The following is a 22,246-nucleotide window of genomic DNA, read 5'->3' on the forward strand; positions in this document are numbered from 1 at the left end:
CGTGAGAAAGCCTCAGTCGGCACCTCCTCAAGCTTCGGGACGTAAAGCCTTTCTTACCTATACCTAGGTAGGTACTCTAGCTTACGTATGCTCCCCTAAGCTCACCCTCATCCCTTTAACGCCGAAATTTAGCTTTAGTACTTCGTAAAATCGATAGCTAAGTAGCAGAAAATAAAGCTCAAAAAATAAAAGGATATAGTAGGCAGTATATCTAGATGCATATATAGTACCTATATACTATGGGCACATTCGCTCTCAACTGCGTACAGAGCTTGTACCTACTGAGATCTACCTTAAAGCTCTTAAAGCAGGCGGTGATTAATGCATGTCTTGAGGCTAAATTTCGGCGTTAAAGGGATACAGACTCTCGTTTATAAACTTGAAGCGGTCGGGCTTACCTAACTTATCTTTACTAGGAGATGGCGAATACTTATAAAAGCTCCGAATATAAATTTGATTTTAAGGGTATCGATATGATCATGTCATTTTCCTGGACGGTGATTCTGTTAATCTCGCCTCTAGATTTGATGAGCTGGGTTTGTTCCTGCAGACAAGGATTTTTAGGACAGGCGACATCTGCGTCGTCAGACTGCGTGATGTCAAACAGCCATGTGACATGTCGCTTGCCTACCCATCCACAGGTCTCTACCGATGGGTAGTATTTGACTAGATGTTCTTCAAGGGGGCTCGTAGTCGCATACTCTCTGTGAGTCCCATGATAATATGCTATGATCCCCTCGTCACCTTCCAGCTGAAGAAACGAGCTGGTATGGCGCAAGTAGTCAATCGCGGAATCGATATCCGTAGAATGACTCAGAGCCCTCGTGATATGCTGATTGTTGAGGCCAAAATAGGGCGAGCTGCCGCATATTGAATCTCATTACTTCCATCAGCTCCGCTTTTACCGAGAAGGTTCGATCCCTTCTCCAGCCGTACTTCACGAGGTTTTGCTCACCCATACCAATATTAGTCACAGCCGAACAGAGACGAAGAAGCCAGGACAACCGGTCATCTTTTTCGTCTCTTAGCCTTGACAGACTTAGCTGAGAAAGGCCTTGGCTAAGCGTTCTGCCCAGTTCCTGAAACCAAAGCAGGTTAACCTCAAACTGTCTATACAGGACATTCCACTCGCGAAAGATGGCTCCAATCGTCACGAGCCACAGCTGGGGCATAGTCATCCGATTATGCATCTCCTCGTTGCTCGAACGGCAAATGGCGCGCCAAAATAGCGCAAGTGTGACAGAGCCAGTGACTATCGGACATAGTTGTCGGAAGGCGTGCCGTTGTATTCCAACCCCAGGCTGAGCACTCCCCAGCTGGGCAACAGCCCGTCTTAAAAAGACACCTTAGTCGCCTCTTCCCGAAAAACAACCATTTCCGGGCAAAGATGCTAAGAAGAGATGCCACGGATGATGGCTCGATCGTAAGCCTGCTGAGGGATGTTGCATAGCAGTTTCTCGAGAACTTTCATCGCGCGAGTCCACGTCAAGATGACCGAGGCGTAGGTCGACCCGCCCCTGGGTACGGAATAGTGAGATTGTTGGATATGAGGCCGAATTGGACCCGCTTGAACGCCATCGACTCACCAGCCCTTCTTATCCAGGACCTTACGATCGCGTCCCAGGAGGCCAACTCTGCCCGGGCGAATGCCTGCCTTGCCGCCGCCAGCATCTGCAGACTCAGCATCTTATTGTCATTCTGCTGGGCCTTGATTTGCTCCTTCCGCTCATCAATGAGCTCCACCCAGATCGAGATGGCGGATTTGGTCCCAAGCATCGGCGAGCATGCATGCGAGGAGCAAAACGCCAATGGATGAAGTTCCCAATGTGGCAGCAGCCCAAACCGACGTGCAGTCAGCGCCGATAAACGGTCGGAATGGTTCGTCTTCTTCCGTGCCCTGAGGTTTAACTTTGGGGAGCGCGAGGATCTCCGATACGCGTTTGCCGTACGCTTTGACGAGATTTGGCGTGTCGGGAATCACCTCATTGAAGAGGAAGCCGAGTTTGACGGTCGTTCTGTGGATGGATTCGCTCTCTGCTTCCACCCTTCTCTTGACGGTCAACGCCGAACCGACGGGGACGAACTCGGGCAATGGGTCACAGCGGCAGAAGCAGACGTCGACGTTCAGGTGCAGAAGAGCTACCGTGTTCTCATTCGTGAAGGATGCGCCGGAGAAACTGATCTTCCCGATTGAAGTCATCGTGTTGCAGGCCAGCCGGTTTCTGGTGACTACCTATTGGAGTTGATGGTTGCGATTGTGTTGTAAGACATTGAATGTGTATTCGAGAAAGCGGCCTGCTTTATCATCCAAGGAACTTGTTTTTGATTAGATATAGATAATGGGTACTTGGAATTAATGTCGATTCTGCGGTTCCAGAGGGACAATATCGTAGGCAAGGCCACCATCCCATGCGCACACGACTGGAAATCTGCCTTGAGTATGCGCCACATCGCTGTCTTGCTTGATGAGGACATCCTTGGCCAGGCTGCCGTCTCGCAGAGGCAATGCAGCCAGATCTCGATAGGCGGTGAGTCCACGAGTCCGATTCAGCTCGTACATTCAGAAACGTACCTCGACACAAGATCACCGCAACGTCAGCTAGTCTGATATCATTGACTACCTAAGCCACCCTGTCACTGTCTCTGCCTCTGGCCGCAGCCTTTCTCTATGTGCGGTGGCATGTATCAGATTAATCAGTCATGGCCTTTCAAGGCGCTTGATAGCTGAGTACCTGCCGTCCATTGACAAGAACCCTTTCAGCTTCTTCTCCTCGGCTTGGAAGTCCACCATCATGCTCAAAGCTTTGGTGATCTGGTTCTGCAGGCACAGAGTTGCAGGGTCGGCTGGCTCATTCTTGCGTAGTGCCAATTCTTACGTCTGGGGTGGTATCACAAGTCGCTCCGAGATGAAAGAGCCTGCCAACAACACTTTGACTGCCCAGTCATTTAAGTGGAAATCAGGCAGCCACAGAGACCATCAATCACAACAGAAAGGATGTAGCTTATGTTGACCAAAATCAGTGTCCTGCTGAAGACCTGATCCCTAGCGCTCGCGACATACCGGCGCGTCAACCCTGAATCCCGGGTCGCCGATCTCACGGACGCACCCGAGGGGCGCACATCGTCTCATCGCCCCACCATCAGCCCATCCTCACCACGACCTCGTGCCATGCCGTCTTCGCCCGCCATCAGCTTACATCCTTCGCAGACGAACGCCCAATAGCCCACTCGATATTTCTCATCTCAGTGACGTCGCTTGACGGGAAGCCATGGCTCAAATACACGGGCCGCGCGCCTCTGCCGTGCCACAACAGCATTCTCAGTGCTTCCTTACCTGCTTCCCTGCGTAGTTGAAAAACACCCTTCTGGACCCCACGATTGACCAAGACGGCAACGCAGGAGATATCAGCATCAAGAAGCACCAAGCCAACACTAAGCGCAAGGAAAGACCCCAAGATGCCGGCCAAAATGGCGCCCTCCCGTTTGATCGTCCACGTCGACCGCGAGGACCTCTACACGAATCTCGAAGCCCGCATCCGCTACCTGCACTCCTTTCTCGACTTTAGCAGCAGTACGTCCCGCCCCCCCCCGCAGCCCTTGCCTATGAGGTGCAGACTCTGCGGAAACAAGGGGGAGAAGAAAGGAAAGAAGCTGACACGCGCCCGCAGAGGACATCGAAGCCCTCACCTCCGGCGCAAAATACATCAAGGCCCTGATCCCAGCCATCGTCAACATAGTCTACAAGAAGCTGCTGCAATACGACATCACAGCGCGCGCCTTCACGACGCGGTCGACCGCCTCCACGGGGGCCCTCTCCGCCGAAGACGCCGCGTCGTCATCCGCAGCGGCAGCGGAAGAGCCGCTCTCGGAGGACTCGCCCCAGATCCTGCACAGGAAGCACTTTCTCCGCGCCTACCTCGCCAAGCTCTGCTCCGACCCCTCGCGCCTCGACTTCTGGGCCTACCTCGACAAGGTCGGCATGATGCACGTCGGCCTCGGCCGCGCCCACCCGCTGCACGTCGAGTACGTCCACCTCGGCGTCTGCCTCGCCTTTATGCAGGACGTCCTGACCGAGGCCATCCTGTCGCATCCGCGCCTCGCCCTGCCGCGCAAGATGGCCCTCGTCAAGGCCCTTGGCAAGGTCATCTGGATCCAGAACGATCTCATGGCCAAGTGGCACGTGCGGGACGGTGACGAGTTTCGACCGCCGGGTGACGAGGAGATTGTCATTGAGAGGGAGGGGTATCTGAACGGCAAGAAGATTCTGGACGGCAGCGATGACGAGGAGGAGGAGGAGGGTGCCGCACATGGTCATGCGCAGGAATCTCCGTCGAGGTTGCCGAGGCCGTCGAGCGCGAGTGCGAGTATTGGCAGTGCACCGACGTGCCCATTTGCCGGCATGGCAGCCGGGGTTGACGGACTGGGCATCGGGGAGAAGCCGGCCGGGCACAAATCTGCATCAGCGGAGGCGGCCTAAGCCACCCGCCATACGACTGCATAGCGCAGCATGACAATGAAATGTTGACAAGTTCATTATGTAGCCTATTTTGTATAATACAACTAATGACAAACACCATGTGAGATAGACATGTCCACGCTCCATGCTCCAAAAATCAATTTCACCTGCAAACCCATCATGTTGCCGACCCAACCCGACCCAGCTCAACTGAGCAGGTTAAGCACCCACATGGCACCAAACATCATCGCCACGCGCACCCGCAGGTCATTCGCCCACGTGTGCATGGCCGGCATCAAAGGCCGCACTCGGGCCAGGACGAGCTCGTCAAATTTGGAGTTGACGCTCCACAGCTTTTCCGACTCATTCTCCGCCTCCTGGCCGACTGTGCCGTCCGTCGCCAGCTTCACCAACGCTCCGGTAGCTTCGGCTAGGCGACTGCTGACCCACAGGAAGATGGGCACGATGAAGACAAGGTCTCGCCACCTGTCATTGAACAGTGTGCTGTCGCCAGAGAACATGCCTAGACGGAGCACGCCCTTGGTATCTGCCGCCAGGAAGAGATGGAACTGCAGCGTAAAGGTCTCAAGCGAGCACCTGCCCAACCACGCCGCTGCGCTCGAGGTGAAGAATTGAGCGGGCCCGGGCATGTTGCGGATGGCAATGAAACCGAGAATGGGAATCCATGAGATGTATGGATGCCAAGAGTTGTAGATTTCTTTGGTTGGGAAATATTCCCCGCAAGCGTGGTAGTAGCCATACATGGCGACGAGACCACCGACAGCACCAACATACGAGCTTAATGCCCAGGCACATGCGTTCGGGTAGCGAACGTGTGCGATGGCGGTCAGCATGCCGACGAACACGATGAAGGCGTCGAGGCCCACGCGGAACGTCCACTCGTGAAGATCCCACTTGATGTTGCAGAGTAGACGAAGAACAGTGAAGCCCCATTCAGGAACGGGCGATTTCATCATGACGACGTATGTGATTAAGGCAGAGATGGAGATTTTTCCGAGCAGCGCGCCTAGATTGTCGTTGTGCTGGCGGCCGATGGCGAGCGTGCTGTAAACCACCATGAACCAAAAACTGACGAGAGGAGCAAAGTAGTAGAACATGTAGTCTGTGCCCATCACGTAAGGAAGAGCGCAGCTGAGCAGGTTCAGGCGCAACATGGTAGCTGCGATGCGCTTGAAGCCGAAATCCTTCTTCTTCAGGAAGAAGATGGTATGTCCGTAGCCGGTTTGGAAAAGATACGAGGCTACGAGCAGACGGATGAAGATGTAGATACCAAGATCCTTGGAGGCGCCGGTCCAGTGGTACACAAGAATGGCGGCCTGCATCCAGCCCTTCCACTCCTCCGTTTGGTCCCGAGGAAGGAGAACGTTGACCTCGGGAGCCTTCTGCGGGGCGATGGTGTCAGGCTGAGGAGCAACCCTGGAGCGGCGAATGGTGAAGAGGAAAACGAGGGCACAAATGGCGGTCATGACGGTGAACTCATCGTACACGAACATTTTTGAGGCCTTGGCGAGAAACTGTGTGCGGTCGGCGTGGTAGCAGGCCAACAGAGCCGTCACAAATAGGCCGGTTTCCATGTCGAAGGGGGCACGGCGGCCGACGCGCGCCTTGAGGATGCCGTAGGTCTCATACACGACACAAGCAATGACATAGCAGGTGCCGAAGAACAGGAACATGAGCTGGACCAATGAAGGACCGCCATAGTTGGTGCAGCAGGTCCTGTTGTGGGGGTAGCCATCCATGGCATCGAGTTTGGCGTTGCAGCGGGCGTTGAGCAGAATGGTGGCCTTGGTCTCGGCGACCGAGTCAATCACGTGGAAGCCAGTCTCGTGACGGTCGACCATGGCGGCGGGTTCGGTACGGGAGAGGGCGGGGAAAGCCCAGAGCAGGTTGAGGCTGCGTTCATCGCGGACGCTGTCGAGGTACTCGTCCATCGATTCCACCTCGCCGACGTGAAGACCCTTGGGCCCCTTGCGCTTGCTGGGAAGATCGTCATAGTAGGGCGGGGCGATGGGCGCGATGAAGACCTCGTTGCCGATGCCATCACCGGGGATCATGGGGCGTTGGCCGAATTTGGGGTAGTCCTGCTGGCGCAGTATAGCAGTCACGTTGTCGATGGCCGAGCTGAACTGTTGCAGGGACTCCTCCTCGAAGTAACGAAGAGCCCACCAGCTGCCGAAGCCGATCATGGTCAGGGCGGCTGCCTTTTGCTCCGAAACGGGGACAGGGTTCTCGCGCTCGTGGCGATAAAGCTCGAGCTCCTTCTTCAGCTCAACGCCGTCCTTGTCGAGGTCCATGAAGGGATTCCAAATCTGGCGCATCCGGATTCCGCCAAACTCCATGTCATAGGCAGCATGTGTTGCGGACTCTCGGCGAGTCTTGTTCGCCAGTTCCCTGTCGAGCTGGTCACGTTAGCAGGAAGAAAGACGGCTTTACGCATGGCCGCTGGTAAATAACACGAGCAACAATCGCTGGACGGTTCACGGCAAGGGTGGACTAGCTAGACATACCAGACGGGCCATACCCCAGAAGACCTGGCGAGTGGTCGAGTCGCCTGAAAAGACCATGTGCCGGCCCTCCATGCAGCGGTGAATGTCGTCGCTCGTGTACTTGCGCATCATGCATCCATCTGGCTGCCAGGTGTTGAAGGGGCGGCGGGTGCCGTTGGCGTCAACGGGGTCGATCCACTGACCATCGCCAATGAGGGCGCCGCAGCGGTAGGGGTCAACCGAGAAGATGCTGTTGAGGAAGATTGTGACGAGGAATATGGCGGAGAACAGAACAGTGGCCACGCGGGGCCAACTGGAGTTGGATGCCATGTCGTGCGGAATGTCTCGGACGGTTCCGTTTGTGGCTAGCGAATGTGGGAGAAAGAGAAGAGGTGACCACGTCGAGTGTAGGTGATTGTAACTGGGCGGGGTCGACCGCACGTTCTGTCCGTGATGCGAGCTGTATAAATCAAAGAACGTTCTTGGTCAATGGAAAATGTCTTCAATGTGGCATTCGAGAATATCGGTTTGCCGGCGAAGAGAAAGTGTGCGCCGGCTTCATAAGACCAAGTTCGCTGCTTGGTGTCGGTCGGTTTCGCCCGGCAAGAGATGCGCTGTCCGGATGTACAGACGGGAAAAATAGAACAGCTGGCAGGTTGTCACACGAGCCGCGAGAAGAACGAAAGAAAGGACAGAAATGACAGATTCAAGAGGATCACGACGGACAATAAACAAGGGCAAAGAAAAAGGCTGGCCGTTCCCTTCGAGGTCGAAGATGAGGTAGATCAAAGTTTCGCTGCGCGCGGCAGGGCAGAGAAGAACATTTAACAGGCCAAGCACATGGACCGGGGGCATCATGGCCAAGACAGGCTGCAGGTGACTTCCCTGGCGTCCCTTGGCTTCATGGATGGGGGAAGGTACCAGGAACAGGGTAGTGGCTGCCGGAGTAAGGGGCTTCTGGGCCTGCCAAGCAGAGAAGGGAGCAGGATGATTCGGAGAGACGGCTTCTCGGCGGGGATAGAGGGCAGGAGCAGGCGTGGATGGAGAACAAAGGGTGGGTGGATGTCGGCGACAGCTTGGTCGAAACACCGGGTCTCCGTCTCCTGAATGCTTGTCCTACCTACCTACCTATCTACCTTGACATGCTTTGCCTTGAGGTGCCCGCCTAATTAAGATGCTTCAGGTTCCCAGGTACAAGTACTTAGTGGGAGATCCGCTGTGCTATCTTACCCGAGATACCTTACCTGTCGGTGGTCCGAGGGAGAAGCGTCAACCAGGCGTGGCAGCCACACTTCCCTACCTGGGTGGGTAGGTACAGAAGGTAAGGAAAGGGCACTTGACCCCAGTGCAGCCAACCACAACCAAGAAAGGCCGTTGGCTTGCTGCGCTGGAAGGAGGAGGGGACACAAACACAGCCAGCAGCAGCCACTCGGGCTCGTGACTCGCTGCTGTTAGCGGCGGGTGCAACCACGACCCCCCCTATCGTCCACGCTCCGCTTCCCTCTTTCCGATGACCTGTCATGAGCTCCGTTCTCCCCAGCGTTGCCTGGTCTAGAGCCATCGACCCGGACCCTTTCCGATGAACCAGGATTTTCTGTGACCTTAATCCTGATGAACTGCACCTTTGCAGTAACACTAATCTGGCTGGCCCGTTGTTTTTCTCCATCCAGCCCACAGAATGGCGGTATCAGATCCTGTTCATCACTGCCATGTCTGGTCTTCGCTGCGTAAGCTGTAAGCTCACTGTCATCCTTGGCTGGACACTGGCCGTCTCGGGGTGGGAAGACATGTGCACCACGGATTTTACAGACGGCAGGCCGTTCTCATCGCCAGCATGTGCTTCCCGCAGCATGGCCACGAATGTCTCCAAGTTCTTCCTTGTGTCATTCGTCGCCAAGGGCTGACCCGGTCCACCCCTCCTTTCTCGCCAGAATCAGCACCAACGCAGCGTCTCACCCTCGCCTTGCCAGCGCGCGCCCGCTCTGCACAGCACACCACGTCCATGGCACCCAAACCTCCCGACCGAAATTAGGATCGAGATGCCTTGACGATCAGGAAAAGCAAAACAACGAAGAATGGCTGCCGCGTCACGCACTGTCCTGTCCGTCCCGGCCGGATCTGCATCCCTCTGACGGCCTGTGTGCTCTTCCCCCTTGCCCCCTCCCGAGCCCCGACGATCCCGTCCACTGCATCAAATTCATCTTGCCCTGCGAGGCTGCCTCGGCGTCCGCCCAGGCCCCGCACACACTCGCTGCTGGCCGCTTACGCCCACCCCACCAGGGCCCGACCAGGGGGGTCGTTCTCCACGAGTGGCCACCAACGGCCGGCTATCCCCCCTGAGATGAAAAGGGACACGCTCTGGTGCTCCGCCCGCGTACGCAGGCCGATGGGGCAGAGTATCAGGCGATTCATTCTTTCTTCTCGGCCGCCCGTCCCTGGAAGCCGGCTTGAAGATGCCTACCTTTTGTCAGATGGTTCAAATGTCGAAAAATGATCCTTCAGTACGTTTCGGCATTTCAGAAGCGCTGTGCCACGTCGTCGCATTGCAGTGCCAAGCCGCGGCTCTGATCCCTCAGCGTCTGGAAAGCACTGCAATGAAAGAATTCCCCGTCTGGATCAACCGTGGAGATGGGTTTCAGGATTCCCTGCCGCTGAGGCCCGTGGTGTGAATCGATTCCAGGGCCTAGTCTCCAGCTTGAGATTGCAGCGTTGTCGAGTAATGGCTTGATGGATCGTTGCCCATGATGGACAGATGACATGACGTCTAATTGTGACTTGCAGCACACAGGACAAATGCGACGGTAGTTGGTGGGCCGGCTTATCACTTCTATGTATAGAACGCTTCAGCTCGAGGCCTTCAGCTCGGGGCCTGTGAGGCTCACGGGTTTCCAACGTCATATGGCCAGCTGTGAACACGAGCTGATGTTCAAGTTGCTGCGCATGCATAATTTGCCGCCATTGAGTGATGCTACTTCGCAAGCCTGCGTGCTCAGGTGGAAACAGGTTTGCCGTAGCAGTGTCAAATGCACTGCCTCTGCAAATTCGCCAGTTGGCCCTCCCTCGTAGGCAAGGTGACAGGCCAATTCTGCTTCGCGACCGTGCAGACCAACAATCCAACATGACGACCGTGCAGACCAATGATTCAACATCACCTCCACCCGAAAACGAGCTCGTGAAAACGGGGCCGAGATTCCATTTGAACCTGTACACAATGACCCCGGTCAATGGAGAGTACCCAGAACAACCCACAGTCTGCCTATCCTACAAGAATAAACCGTATGCCTCCATCACGTGAACACATTCGCCGGCTCCATCACACTGCGAATCGTATCTGCATACATCGTCAGCTTCTCGCTCCGCACATAGAAAAAAAAAAGAGGGAGGACATACCTCGCATGCCGCCGAGCGCCTCAAACGCCGTGGCGTAATTCTCCAGCGTGCCCGAGATGGACCGCAAGCCCGTCTGCAGGCGCACGAGCAGGCTCTCGACCATGGGCCCGCCCATGCCGGGCTCGGGGTACATGGCCCTCGTCTTGCCGTGGACCATGAGCAGGGCGTAGGCGCACTGCATGGCGCAGCAGGCGAACGAGGGCATGGTCCGCGGCGCGACGAGGCTCGACGTCGGCGACAGGGTGCTCGGCGGCAGGCACAGCTGGCCGGCGGCGTTGGGATACGGCAGGTCGTCGAAGGAGCGGGCGACGTTGAGGGCGGCCTTGAGGCAGATCTTGGCCGACTGGTGGCTCGTGAAGGGGAAGACGCCGCCCGCGGCGGCGCAGCCGTGGCCGCCGCTGTCGGAGGAGCGCGGCGAGGAGCGCGGCGGCGAGATGGAGCCGGTCGAGGACGAGCTGGTCGGCGATGTCGTCGACGGTGCCGACGGCCGCGCGACGAGCGTGTGGCAGGCGCACGACGGCCACTGCCGCAGCTCCGGCGTCGCGTCCGTCTCTTCCGACTTGGCGCGCAGGTCGCAGTGCTGAGTGGTGAAGAGGGGCACGTCCGAGAAGGCGCTGTAGCGGTGGCACTTGATCCGTGCGCTGTTGAGCTTGATGCGCGACATGCAGCGGAGCGTTCGAGAGACGACTTCCTCGCACGGGTCGAGCGGTGATGTTGTGGACGCTTGTAGCAGCCATCCGTCGGCCTGTGCTGTCAGAGGCTCGAGGTAGGATTCGAGTTTCTTCATCCGCTCGTATATCGGTGCCATGTCCACGTTGGCGACGAGCGCCTTCTTGAGGTCACTGGCAAATTGCGACGCCGCTAGGATTGCCTGCTGCGATTGGATCATGAGGGGGAAGGCCTGGACTCGTCAGCTGTGGCCCGCGTCGAGGGATCGCGGGGCAACAAACATCAGGATCGCACTTGAGCGTGGGATACTTGGTCGTAAAGGTGTGGGCGAAGACGGCAAAGCTGGGATCCTATGCGGTGTGAGCTCTGATGCTCCGAAAGGCAGAGGCAAGACATACCGAATTATTAACAATGGCGCCTTGGCTGACACAGACATACTGCTACTTGTCAACATCATTTCGCACTTTGATAGTGTAATCGGAGCAAAACCTACTGTCATCCACCATATCCTGCGTCGAACTTCGGTGAACTCATCCTCGATGGTCGAGTTGTGCAGAGACAGCTCCATAGCGGCCACGAGTGCCTGTCCCGCCCGCCGCTGCATCTTCTTGAGGTTGCCCCGCTGTGCATACTCGTAGACGCTGAGGATATCCAACGCGACGATGCACTCGTACTCCATGGGAAGCCCCGGGTGGAAAGGTGCGCGACTGTCTTGATTCGGTGAGCCGTTCAGCGCTTTGGGTGGTTCTATGGATGACTCGGGGATCTCGGCTTCCATCTCGATGGCCTCGATGGCGGACTGCGCCAGGTACTGTGCGTACTTGCGCCGGAAGACGACAGCATCGTGCGAGGTGGGATTGATGTCGTTGGCACAGGGGATGAGGGCGAGGATGGCGCATATCGCCAGCGTGATTGGCGTTGACGGCTCGAAGCCGGTTTCGAACGCTTCTGCGCTGTTCTGAAAGTACGGGACGGGCTGGTCGATGGGGACAGCCGTGGGTGGCGGCAGGATAGGGAGGTACTGGTGAAGGAAGACGTAGTACGCATCAAGACTTGGCGCGGGGTGTTAGGGCCCAACTGATCGGGAGACACATGAGGGGAGCTTACATGTCGCGGTCATTCCTGTACGTCCTCACCATGGGGACGGTGAGACTGGCGAAACCGAGAGAGGCTTCAGACGTGCTGTCGCCGCTCGCCTCCTCTGGCATGCCCATGAAGAGGCTGTCAAAGATGAAGTCGCTGTCCGGGAACACATCTTGGAGCTGCTTGAGCCCAGCACCGGGGTCGATGTAGTCTTGGATCGAAATGGCTGCGACAGGGGGTGGTCAGCAACAGCACGTGGCCGCGTTGCGACGGCATGCTTACGCTGCGAGGGAACCTCCTCTTGCGGCGGCTCCAGCGAGAAGAGCTCGGCCTGCTGCACAAGCTCGTCGCACGTCTTCTGCTTTTTCCGGATGCGGGCGCCTCCACGTCGACTGGGTCGATACTGACAGTCTCGGGATCGGCTCTGGCACTGCGCGACTGTCAGAAGAGGTTCTCACAAGAGTGGGGTCTCAAGACCTCAGTCCAGGCCAAGGCTTCACTCTCACGTACACTGGCACAAGGCTTGCCGCCATCGCATCTTGTTCTAGAGGCGCGACTTGGTCATGTCTGTCAGCCAATGTTGGGCCATTCAATCACCGATGACCACTGTGGATGGGGTGCGGCAGGGCGGAGCATCCTCCGCGGGGGTCTCTCCTCAGACGTTGGTGACATCAAACTGTCTCGGGTCTACGGGTCGGTGCATCGCGACAGCGAGAGGAGCGGGTGCGCGCTTACCATGCCAGACACGCAATCTTGACAGGGGGCGTTGCGAACTTTTTCTTCGCAGATGTCGTTGGGGCAACAGCAGGCTGCGCAACTGGTTCGACAGAGGCGCTCATCTGAATCTGAATGTCGACCCAGGTATGGATGGGGGCGGGGGAGAGCCGGAGTCCGAGGAGTGTTCGTATTGCCACCTAGTGATGTAGGCTAGATGTACAATGGCGTCGCTGAAGCCGAAGGATATTCTGGAGCATGGATCGTAAACGGGCTAGCAAAAGGAATGTTAACGGCGGATTCGGCGTTTTCTCGTGAGATGAGTAACAGGCATGAGATCGCCTCATGTTGGGAACCCCGGATCCACGAGTGCCGCCGGCCTTGCGTCCGAGGGCTTGAATTATTAAGTAAGCTGAGCCTGTATGCTACCAAGTCACGTGACCGTGCTTCATTATGTGTCAACAGGGGGCAGGGGGCCGCTGATTGGTTCCATGTCCGAGGCTTCCATTTTGGGGTCGTTGCAGGAACCTCGCCGACCTTTCCACTCTCCTTCTCCTCTCACCTTCAATGCTTGAATCGACCATCCATCGTGGCGAGCTGTATCAGCGTCTTCTCATCAAAGGCACAGCGAATGCGTCTAAGCTGTACTTTGTGCAATAGGCAACTGTAGGTTTCGTCGTCGGACCACGTTGTTCATACTCAATCTTCCACCCCTTCAGTTGGTCGGCCATCCGACAGTACGAACGACCTGCTTCGTTTCTCCACCTCTGACTGCGGCACAACGGAAGCGATCACAGCCAATATGGCCTGAGCTGCTTCGAACCTTACTGTTCCGTCCCAATGGCTGAGACTCTGACTTCGAGGATATGACAACTTTTTCCAGGCTCAGCAACATCGCCACAGGCTATCCCAGCGATGCCGCCAGTGACTCAGCCCATGAGGACAGCGCCGTGCTTTGGTGGGTAGCCTGCATGATCCTCGACCCAATCGCCGAGGCAGAATCACTTCAACCAGAAGTAAGCTGGTATGCACGTGGAGTGCGTCATCTTGGCATGCGATGTCGGCGCCTGGACTTCGTTCCGAATTGTTCAGTCATGCGAGATTCTGCAGGGCGAACGGAATTAATGTTTTACGCCGCCAAAACGCCATGCCCCGGTTGCCCGGCCTTTGCGGCTCCACGAGGTCGATCCTGGGATGAATTGTTGTATCTGCTCGATGCGAGAACGGGGCTTCATCTCCGTCGGACGCAGTAGATTGACCACGAATCCCTACTCATCTTGCAGCAACAGGCCCCGCAACAAGAATCCAAAGAACCTCGTCATGTCAGCGACACCGCCTTGCACACGTCAGCGTCTTGCCATCATGAAATCAGACCACTCAACATTGCCAGCGCGTTCAAATACCCAGGCGCTGTCTTGTCGAGTGCCCTGTGGTCAGCGGTCGAGCAGGTTACTACACGCGACGGCGATTCGAAATGACTGATAGGGCTGCTGAGGCTGAGACGGGCGCACCGGGATCTAGGCTCAGGTGTGAAATGAATCTGCGAGGCCGTCAGCCCTATCTAGCGTCGATTCGCAAGCCTTTGTGAAGGCAGGGCCGGCGCCTGGGCCGAATGGCAGACGGATTGAGCTGACGTGAGCCGCTTGCTAGCCAAACCCCCTGCTCGTAATCCACCGCTGGAGGATTCAACGGCCTCGGCCTATAATGTGCTGTTCGTTCCGCAAGCGTTCAAAGGTTACGACTTACCTTTTCGGGTATGACTACCTCAAAAGCTCTGGACCGTCAACAACGCCTGTCCCGAGTACGCGGAAGTCGGCGCGGAGACATGGATCGGCAGCAACGCCGAATGCCATGCCATACAAGTCACTCGCGAAGCCGCCGATGCTCGTCGGGATTAGCAGCAAATCCGATGCAATGTGACTGTATGGAAAGCTGGGCGGGTATAAAGCAGATGCGTTCTCCTCCCAGGCTCGACCTGGGCATTGACAAGTCGTCAACCTGCTGCTTTTTGTTCATTTATTCCTAAGACGCTCCAATATCACTGCAGAACTTCGCCGCCTATATCTACGCATACATTAGATCCAGTCCAAAATGTCTGCCGACGGAATGCTCGCATACGCTGCGCCCTCGCTGTTCCAACCTCACCGCGCGCGAGATGCCATTCGTGACGCTCACAAGGGCAAGATTCCTCCTCTTCTCTGTTACTACGCCGGTCTCTCCTCCCTCCCCGTTACCCGCTTTCTCGCACCCTTTGGCTTTGATGCCGTCTGGATCGACTGGGAGCACTCGTCCTGCAATGTCGAGACCATGACAAGCATGGTCCATGAGGCCATCTTCATGAGCCAGGGCCGTACCATACCCTGGGTTCGCGTTCCTGGACACGACCATGCCGCCATTGGCTACGCTCTGGATGCCGGCGCGAGTATTGTCATCCCCCAGGTCGACACGGTCGAGCAGGCAAAGCACGTCATATCAGCCGCGAAGTTCGGTACCAAGCAAAACGGCTCGCGGTCTGCGCCGCCGTTCCGCCTCATCCCCTTTGTCACCGACCAGGCCTACGACGGCCAGGGTGACATCCACAAGGCGCTCAACAACCAAGCTGCCATGATGATTCAAATCGAGTCTCTGGAAGGTAAGTCCACTTCTACTCATCTGCTCGCCGGCATGTGACTAACGATGCAGGTATCAACAACCTCGATGATATCCTCACAGCCTGCCCCGACATCGACGTCGTCTGGCTTGGCACCCTCGACGCACGCATCAGCATGAATCTTCCCGGAAACAGCGGCCTCGGCGGCAGCGAGCCTGAATGGACGACCGCCGTCGAGAAGTTCCGCGCCGTGATGGACAAGCACGACAAGCCATATGCTGGATTCGCCATTCCTGTGGCACCTTATGGTACGCCAGAGAAGTTCAAGGAGGCAGCCAAGCGGATGAGCTTTATGACGTTTACGGCTGACGTTATGCATCTCATGGCACTGGGTCAAGACCTGCAGAATGCGAGAGGACTACTCGCTGAGGTTAAGACGGAGAAGGAGACCAAGACCGGTAACGGAGAAGTCAAAGTCAACGGCAGTGATGCGACGGTGGCTACAAATGGTCACAGAGGAAATGGCGAAACTGTGATCGAAGCTTGAACACGAGATAGACAACGATGCGCAGACATTTGTACACGGTACACTAGTGGCGAGTCAATTGCATAGGACAAGACCACGTCAAACTCCTTCCTCTCCTCAGCTTGCCATCTTTCCCCTCGATAAGCCTCGACGCCTTCACATGAATCGAGACTGACGATTAGTGGAGAGCCTTCCGTCATCGTGTGCCCAACCCAATCAGCTGCACTGCGAGTAGTAAGGCGGCGACACGGCCTTACACGTGTACGGAGACTATCACACGTCAGCATGATGCCCTCTACGCCCATCTTGTAGCACCCGCGCCACACCACGACTATGGCTAAACTCACCGCGCAGACAGTACACCCCTTGTAGTCCTGCCCACCACACTGCCCAAACTGCGGCACCGAGCACGCCGCAGGCGGGGCGCCCGCCGTCGGCGCCGGCGGCGCCACGACTGTCCCCGTCGTGCCAGAGCCCGGCTTACACGTCACCTCGCACCCGCTCTTGCACCCCTGGCCCGCGACAATGCTCCTCCCACCGCTGACGACGGCCGGGCCGGGAATCTTATACGACGTCGTGGCCTGGTAAATGTTGAACAGGATGCCGGGGTCGGTGGCCGCGTAGGCGCCGGGGAAGCGGACCGTCGCGGGCCTGTTGGCGCCCGTGCCGCCGGCAATGGTGATCTGGTAGCAGGTCATGTAGAACTGGGCGCCCTTGGGCTGGGACGCCACGTGCAGGGCGACGACCTCGGCGCGCAGCAGGTAGTCGCCGTTCTCGAGGTCGGCGGGGATCCTGACGTCCATGCGCCCGCAGCAGGCGTTGAGGTCCTTGACGCCCCAGTTGTCCTGGTCGGCTTTTGCCGAGCCGGACTTGGCCGACCAGCCGTCCTCGTGGATCTTGAACCAGCCGCTCGAGCCGTCGGCGGTGGAGGCGTCCGAGACCTTGGAGAGGTAGACGATGACGGGGCCGAAGTGGTTGCCGCCGATGGCTTCGTTGGCGCAGTTGCGATCGCCGTTTTGCTGGCATGTGTCAGTGGCTGAAGCTGGGAGCATTGCAGTATCACTTCATTGGTTTAGGAGAGGCGAAGGGCCGCAAGAGATGCGAGAACCATCAGGGGTTAAAAATGACTGCCAAGAAGCAAGAGACGATGTGGAAAGGGGCGGTTGTGTTGAAAGGGGTATACAAACCGCATGCATCTCGACAGTGACAGTCCCGCCGGCCTTGACGGGACACTTGCCACCCCTGCCACTTGTGCCGCCGACGTTACAGACAATGTTGGTGCTTGTCACATCCTCAACCGGGCTGTTGCTAGGCGGGAGACGCGCACACTGGGAGCCGTGGTCATGGTCAGCAGTCATCAGGCAACGAGCAATGAGGAGAAACGTATATAATCAACTCCATCCACCCAAAGCTGCTGAAAGGTAGAGTGGGCAGCGGCTTGGCTTGCAAAAGAAGCCAGGATCGCAACGACGTAGGACTTCATGGTGAGGCTCGGCAGTGATCTGCGGATCGAAAAGCTTATGTGTGAGGACTTGACGTTGGCACCCTGAGCGAAATCACGACATCAGCAGACATGGAACCGTTCTCGCATTTGTACCTCGAGCCGGGTTTGCGGCACAGTCAGGAGGCATCGCGATGACCAAAGATGACCATAATGTGCTCCCGGCGTGCCCGGGCACCTCCTCTCGCTGTTTACCAACTTCTTGTCTCCAGGTAATCTATTGCCCGGACTTCGGCTCCAGTCAGAGCGTCCAGAAGCCTCGCGATATTAGCAGCAACCACCAGATCACACAGGCCGTGGTTGCAGTGCATCCTTCAACGGCGACCACGCGACTCGGCAGATGTCGCGCTCCACCAACGGGCTTGCTTAGGCGACAGCACCCCAGACTTGGCGGGGCCGGCTGAATGCATGCATGGGAGTCGACTATATTCAAGGCGGTGCTTATAAGAGGCTACACGCACTGTTTGCAGTGCAATCTATGCGGGACGTCGGGTGAGATATCGCGGCTGGTAAAGCTCCGTGGCCAGAAACGGCGAGATGCGATGTGTGAAACTGCCCACGATGTCACGACTTAAATGGATATTGTCTGACCTCATCGCTTTATCTGCAATAACCTGTGCTACTGGAAAATATAAATCAAATTTGTTTTGCGTTGTATCACTGCGTTTTTATGACTGAGAGTGGATTTGGGAGAACAGAAAACATACAAGCGGATCACAATCAGTTCATCGAGTAGATCATTGGTGTTTCGATCCGCTCATCACACCAGGAAACATGTTAACCCAAAGGGAAGGTACTCTGATCAGAAAGACTACCCCTCAACAAAATCAGCGGATCAAGGCCTGATACAGGGACTACGTGGAAAACCCGAGAGTCGCCATTGGAGGAGATCCTGTCCCATTCTTCACTCATGCCGGCATCCATGTTTCTCACATGCCGGTTCTCGCAATCTCACCCCTCGTATGACCAACATCGAGCAAGGTGAATCAGCCAGTTCAGTAGAGAGCCTGCCCACCCGTAGCACTGATGACCTGCCCAGTGATCCACCCCGCCTCGGGCCTGCAAACCCAAGCAACAACAGACGCAAACTCTTCCGGCGTGCCGACCCTGTGCTCCAGCGGCGTGTTCTTGCAGATCCCGTCAACCACCCCGGGGATCAGCTTGTCCGTCTCCCAGAGTAGCTCGCTGTCGACGGCCCCCGGCGTGACGCAGTTGACGGTCGTGCCGTTGCCGCCGAGCTCGTGGGCAAGATGGCGCGTCACGGCCTCGAGCCCGGCCTTGCTGGCGCCGTATACGGTCAGCCCGCGAAAGGTCTGGCGCGCGGCAATGGAGGAGATGTTGACGATGCGGGCTTTCGGCGGCAGGTGGGGCTCGACGGCTTGGGTCATGAGGAGAGGGCCCTGGAGGTTGGTGGCCAGCACAGAAGTGATGTGTTCCGGCGTCACGTCGGCGAGGATGGCGGGGGGTGCGATGCCGGCGTTGTTTACGAGTATGTCTATGACAAGAGGAGACGGGGCACGCCACTCTTTCAGGGCGGCAACAATTTCGATCGGGCCAGTGGGCGACGAGATGTCAGCGCGGAAAGTGAACACCGCGGGCTTGTGAGGAAGATTGCAGATGCGCGTAGCCAGGTTGGCTGCCCGATCGCTGCTCGATTCTGTTAGGTGATGGATGATGATCTGGTGAGAGCTATTAGAGGGGTTTCATTTTGTACCATGTCTAACTTACATCTGCTCCCTCACTTGCAAGCTTCCATGCAACAGCAGCACCGATGCCGCGGGCCGACCCTGTGATCAGGGCCGTCTTGCCAAGCAATGGCGGCGTTGTACCACTGTCCGTCATGGTGAAATGCGTAATGTGAGAGACACTGGAAAGCAAAGTGCAACGGGATTAGAGTTGAATGATCAAGGGGAGCAATTCAAGATTGTCGCCCAATTTCTAGCAAAGGATCGAGGGGTAAATCAGACCCGGGTCCTCTCAGCCGACGACGGGCAAAATGAATCAGTATGCTGTGTCACCCCAGAAGCTGATAACAGGGTAGCCATTGTGTACAGCCTTGTCTATGTATGGCGACAGACCAGCAGAGTCCCCTCTGTTCTCCATCTCGTCTTCCGAAAGAGGGGCTTGTAAGAGTCATGGATCAGGGTCCAGGGGCATGATCCGATATCTCCATCATGATGGATCTCTGGTACTTGGATGAGAGGCAAGTTCCCCTTTCCGGCCGAACTCGAAACTTGCAAAGTGGACCTTCAGAAGGTGACTATTATTTGCAACCAACCTGGTCTTCATTTATTGTCCATCAAGTTTCACTGCCGGTAGTCGTATGATGGCGGCCGGCTATGGAAGGGGAATTAGATCCGTCATCAAGAGTTCCCACAACAGCAAACACAACGCTTCATTCAGAGGCCGCTGATGCTTATGCCACTCGATGCCGAGGAATCTTTTTCTTCCCGCCGCTGCTTTCAAAGAAAAAGACAAGAGTTGATGCCTCGGCTGTCAAGGCAAAAAAGATACTGATGAGGACGAGACTCGAACTCGCGCGGGTTGCCCCACCAGGAAATCTAGTTAAGGTAGACCTTAACCTGGCGCCATAACCAACTCGGCCACCTCACCAATTGATAACAGTTCTATGCGGAAATGGGCTTTATTATTCCAAGCAAGTCCGGTCTCTGAGTTAAAATGAAATGAGACCATGGCGACGCTCTGCCTGATCATCGATGTTGATCGAAGAGTTTCCAATTTTTTGATGTCATCTTTCTTCTGAAAAGATTGAAAGGCTGTGGACCCTCAGCTTTATGAGTATGTTGCATACCTCCTGGCTATGCAAGGTAGGTATTGAAGTTCTATAGGCAAAAGGTTGTGGTCAGTGTCAATTGGTAGCAAGTGCCTGTAGGTCCAGTGGCCATGACTGAGGGCAGCAGAGAGTCCATCACCATACACCGTAAACCAAGACAAGCCACGCCTGCGACACTTGCGCCAGGTGCGGTTACATCAATGCATCGTTGGGCCTTGTTCGTTGCTTCATTGTGATGATATAGTATCCACTCCGGATTCCAGATGTTTCCGTCCAAGAATCTCCTATGATGCTCCTCTGAATGGCTCAGTGTTGTCCTTCAAGGGCAATTCCCATCATTGAAGCGCCTCTGAAAGGAGCTCATGATGGCCTTGCCATCAGGTGAATGAGAGGTCACAGGCTTGACGCGGTGGTGTGCTTTCGGCAGACCAACCTGGCCTCATTTACTGCTCGAAAATATAAATCTCCACGGACTCCGGCTGTTGGCCCATAACAGGAAGAGGCAGAACGTCCTGCTCGGCCACAACCCATCCCCCCTTTGACATAAGGTCAAACAAGGCTTTCTCCGATTTGTGCCGAGGTTTCGTGGCGAGCAGAACACGCGTAGTCGCAGCTTCCCCTGCGGGCACATGGTTCTTGTTGGCATCGTGCAACGCCGTCAGGGTGCCAACCAACGCTGGTAGCATATCGACGTTGTATGTGCAGTCACTCAAAACAATGAGATGCCAGAAATTCTCTTGCACGCGTGGGCCGAACTTGCCCTTTCGCCCATCCTCCCAGTCGAGACTCTCAAACGAGGGTATTGTCTGGGCTTCGCTAGGCAACGTAGATGCGAGACAATCAATGTTTGCTTGCGTCCTGTCCTCAGCCTCCGGGAGATCTGTCAACAGCAGCTGCGATGACTGCCTTTGTGAACCGGAAAGCAGAGCAGCGATGCCTAGGCCCAGAATGCCCACACCGCAACCCAGCTCCATAATGTGAAGAGGGCCATCAGAGGCCAACACCTGCGTCAATTTTGGAAGGGTTTCGCTGTTCACCGAGGACGTCCCGTTCTCCAGGAGGATCGACGTCGCGACAACGCCGGCGTCCCAGATATGGCGCGCGATGCTCTCCCCGATGTCTTCTTCGACCTGGACAAAGGATGGCGACTCTTCGCTGCCGATGCGTAGTCTTCGGAACGAGACATGAGGCGCTTCCACGCCAGGGTAGTGAACGTCCGCCCAGACGGGCATGATGCGACCGCGGTCGTCGGATCGAAGGGACGACACGACATCCATGGTGCTGCCTGCCCAAGCCTGTGCTGTGGGGAAGACAAAAACACGAAGGTCGGTGCTGGAGCAAATGCCCAGAGGCAGGTCTGTCTTGATGACCCTCGTTCCTGGTCGCCATTCAAGAATTTGAGAGGTCTTGATGTCGGACGGCTGTGGCTTGTTACCTTTGGCGTCAAGTGAAGCTGCATAGACACCTGCTTTTAGCTTGATGGAGGCTTCAGGGCTGAGAAAGGAGTCTCCGAGGTCCGTGGTGATGGTCAGGACGACATGGACTGACGATGTTCCACGTTGGTCGGTGGAGAGGGCCGGCGGCCGCAAGAGGCGGATGTAATGCATCGCGTAGCAGAGGTGAGGATACAGATCTCGAGGTCCGTCATGAGCAGGTTCGTTTCATCTCATGGTGTCGGGTAATTGAATACGTGAGCGAAGCCATCTCGTCGACCATGCCTTTAGTGTAAGGGTAGAAGCTTCTCGGACACTAAGATGTCGTGGAAGTGGATGACACAGTAGGATTAGTCACCCCATATTCTGCAGGGGAAGGACCCTTACTCCAGGACGGACCACGAGACGACTCAATCGCTATTCTTTTTCGCTTCAACATCGAACACATGCAGCTACCACCACAAGAGTATTCACGGCATCCGCGGTCGCAATGCACCCCACGAACAAGAGCGATATCGCATGCAAGCGCATCGAAGAAGCGCCATCAAAAGTCGGAGGTCGCCGCTATCAGCAGCCAGCGACC

General features: G+C 56.3%; 9 protein-coding genes and 1 non-coding gene across 10 annotated transcripts; 2 read left to right on the top strand and 8 right to left on the bottom strand.

The window, feature by feature from the left end:
- Positions 1-782: 782 nt before the first annotated feature.
- On the bottom strand, positions 783-1,190 carry VDAG_07394 (uncharacterized protein; the record flags this gene model as incomplete). Its single annotated transcript, XM_009656299.1, has 1 exon — positions 783-1,190. One exon carries the CDS (start codon positions 1,188-1,190, stop codon positions 783-785), a length of 408 nt encoding a protein of 135 aa, XP_009654594.1.
- A 200-nt stretch (positions 1,191-1,390) lies between these two features.
- Positions 1,391-2,200, bottom strand: VDAG_07395 (uncharacterized protein; the record flags this gene model as incomplete). The annotated part of the gene is made up of 3 exons (XM_009656300.1): positions 1,391-1,517; positions 1,587-1,671; positions 1,744-2,200. The coding sequence occupies 3 exons, from the start codon at positions 2,198-2,200 to the stop codon at positions 1,391-1,393; spliced, it is 669 nt and encodes a 222-aa protein (XP_009654595.1).
- Positions 2,201-3,245: 1,045 nt separating this feature from the next.
- Positions 3,246-4,477, top strand: VDAG_07396 (uncharacterized protein; the record flags this gene model as incomplete). Its single annotated transcript, XM_009656301.1, has 2 exons — positions 3,246-3,571; positions 3,669-4,477. The coding sequence occupies exons 1-2, from the start codon at positions 3,469-3,471 to the stop codon at positions 4,475-4,477; spliced, it is 912 nt and encodes a 303-aa protein (XP_009654596.1). The 5' UTR covers positions 3,246-3,468.
- Positions 4,478-4,662: 185 nt separating this feature from the next.
- On the bottom strand, positions 4,663-7,293 carry VDAG_07397 (CAS1 domain-containing protein; the record flags this gene model as incomplete). The annotated part of the gene is made up of 2 exons (XM_009656302.1): positions 4,663-6,876; positions 6,985-7,293. 2 exons carry the CDS (start codon positions 7,291-7,293, stop codon positions 4,663-4,665), a joined length of 2,523 nt encoding a protein of 840 aa, XP_009654597.1.
- Positions 7,294-10,250: 2,957 nt separating this feature from the next.
- On the bottom strand, positions 10,251-12,944 carry VDAG_07398 (C6 zinc finger domain-containing protein; the record flags this gene model as incomplete). The annotated part of the gene is made up of 9 exons (XM_009656303.1): positions 10,251-10,294; positions 10,354-11,254; positions 11,304-11,372; positions 11,421-11,459; positions 11,516-12,074; positions 12,130-12,331; positions 12,388-12,535; positions 12,616-12,661; positions 12,841-12,944. 9 exons carry the CDS (start codon positions 12,942-12,944, stop codon positions 10,251-10,253), a joined length of 2,112 nt encoding a protein of 703 aa, XP_009654598.1.
- Positions 12,945-14,910: 1,966 nt separating this feature from the next.
- VDAG_07399 (HpcH/HpaI aldolase/citrate lyase family protein) lies at positions 14,911-15,838 on the top strand (the record flags this gene model as incomplete). The annotated part of the gene is made up of 3 exons (XM_009656304.1): positions 14,911-15,451; positions 15,502-15,717; positions 15,816-15,838. 3 exons carry the CDS (start codon positions 14,911-14,913, stop codon positions 15,836-15,838), a joined length of 780 nt encoding a protein of 259 aa, XP_009654599.1.
- Positions 15,839-16,151: 313 nt separating this feature from the next.
- On the bottom strand, positions 16,152-17,293 carry VDAG_07400 (endoglucanase-4; the record flags this gene model as incomplete). The annotated part of the gene is made up of 3 exons (XM_009656305.1): positions 16,152-16,205; positions 16,283-16,954; positions 17,123-17,293. The coding sequence occupies 3 exons, from the start codon at positions 17,291-17,293 to the stop codon at positions 16,152-16,154; spliced, it is 897 nt and encodes a 298-aa protein (XP_009654600.1).
- Positions 17,294-18,431: 1,138 nt separating this feature from the next.
- Positions 18,432-19,278, bottom strand: VDAG_07401 (2,3-dihydroxy-2,3-dihydro-p-cumate dehydrogenase; the record flags this gene model as incomplete). Its single annotated transcript, XM_009656306.1, has 2 exons — positions 18,432-19,115; positions 19,165-19,278. 2 exons carry the CDS (start codon positions 19,276-19,278, stop codon positions 18,432-18,434), a joined length of 798 nt encoding a protein of 265 aa, XP_009654601.1.
- Positions 19,279-19,950: 672 nt separating this feature from the next.
- Positions 19,951-20,049, bottom strand: VDAG_20208. Its single transcript has one exon. It is a non-coding gene; the product is annotated as a tRNA-Leu (tRNA).
- A 624-nt stretch (positions 20,050-20,673) lies between these two features.
- VDAG_07402 (uncharacterized protein) lies at positions 20,674-21,837 on the bottom strand (the record flags this gene model as incomplete). The annotated part of the gene is made up of 1 exon (XM_009656307.1): positions 20,674-21,837. One exon carries the CDS (start codon positions 21,835-21,837, stop codon positions 20,674-20,676), a length of 1,164 nt encoding a protein of 387 aa, XP_009654602.1.
- Between the last annotated feature and the right edge of the window lie 409 nt (positions 21,838-22,246).

This window comes from Verticillium dahliae, genomic scaffold (assembly GCF_000150675.1).
Source record: "Verticillium dahliae VdLs.17 supercont1.16 genomic scaffold, whole genome shotgun sequence".
NCBI lineage: Eukaryota > Fungi > Ascomycota > Sordariomycetes > Glomerellales > Plectosphaerellaceae > Verticillium > Verticillium dahliae.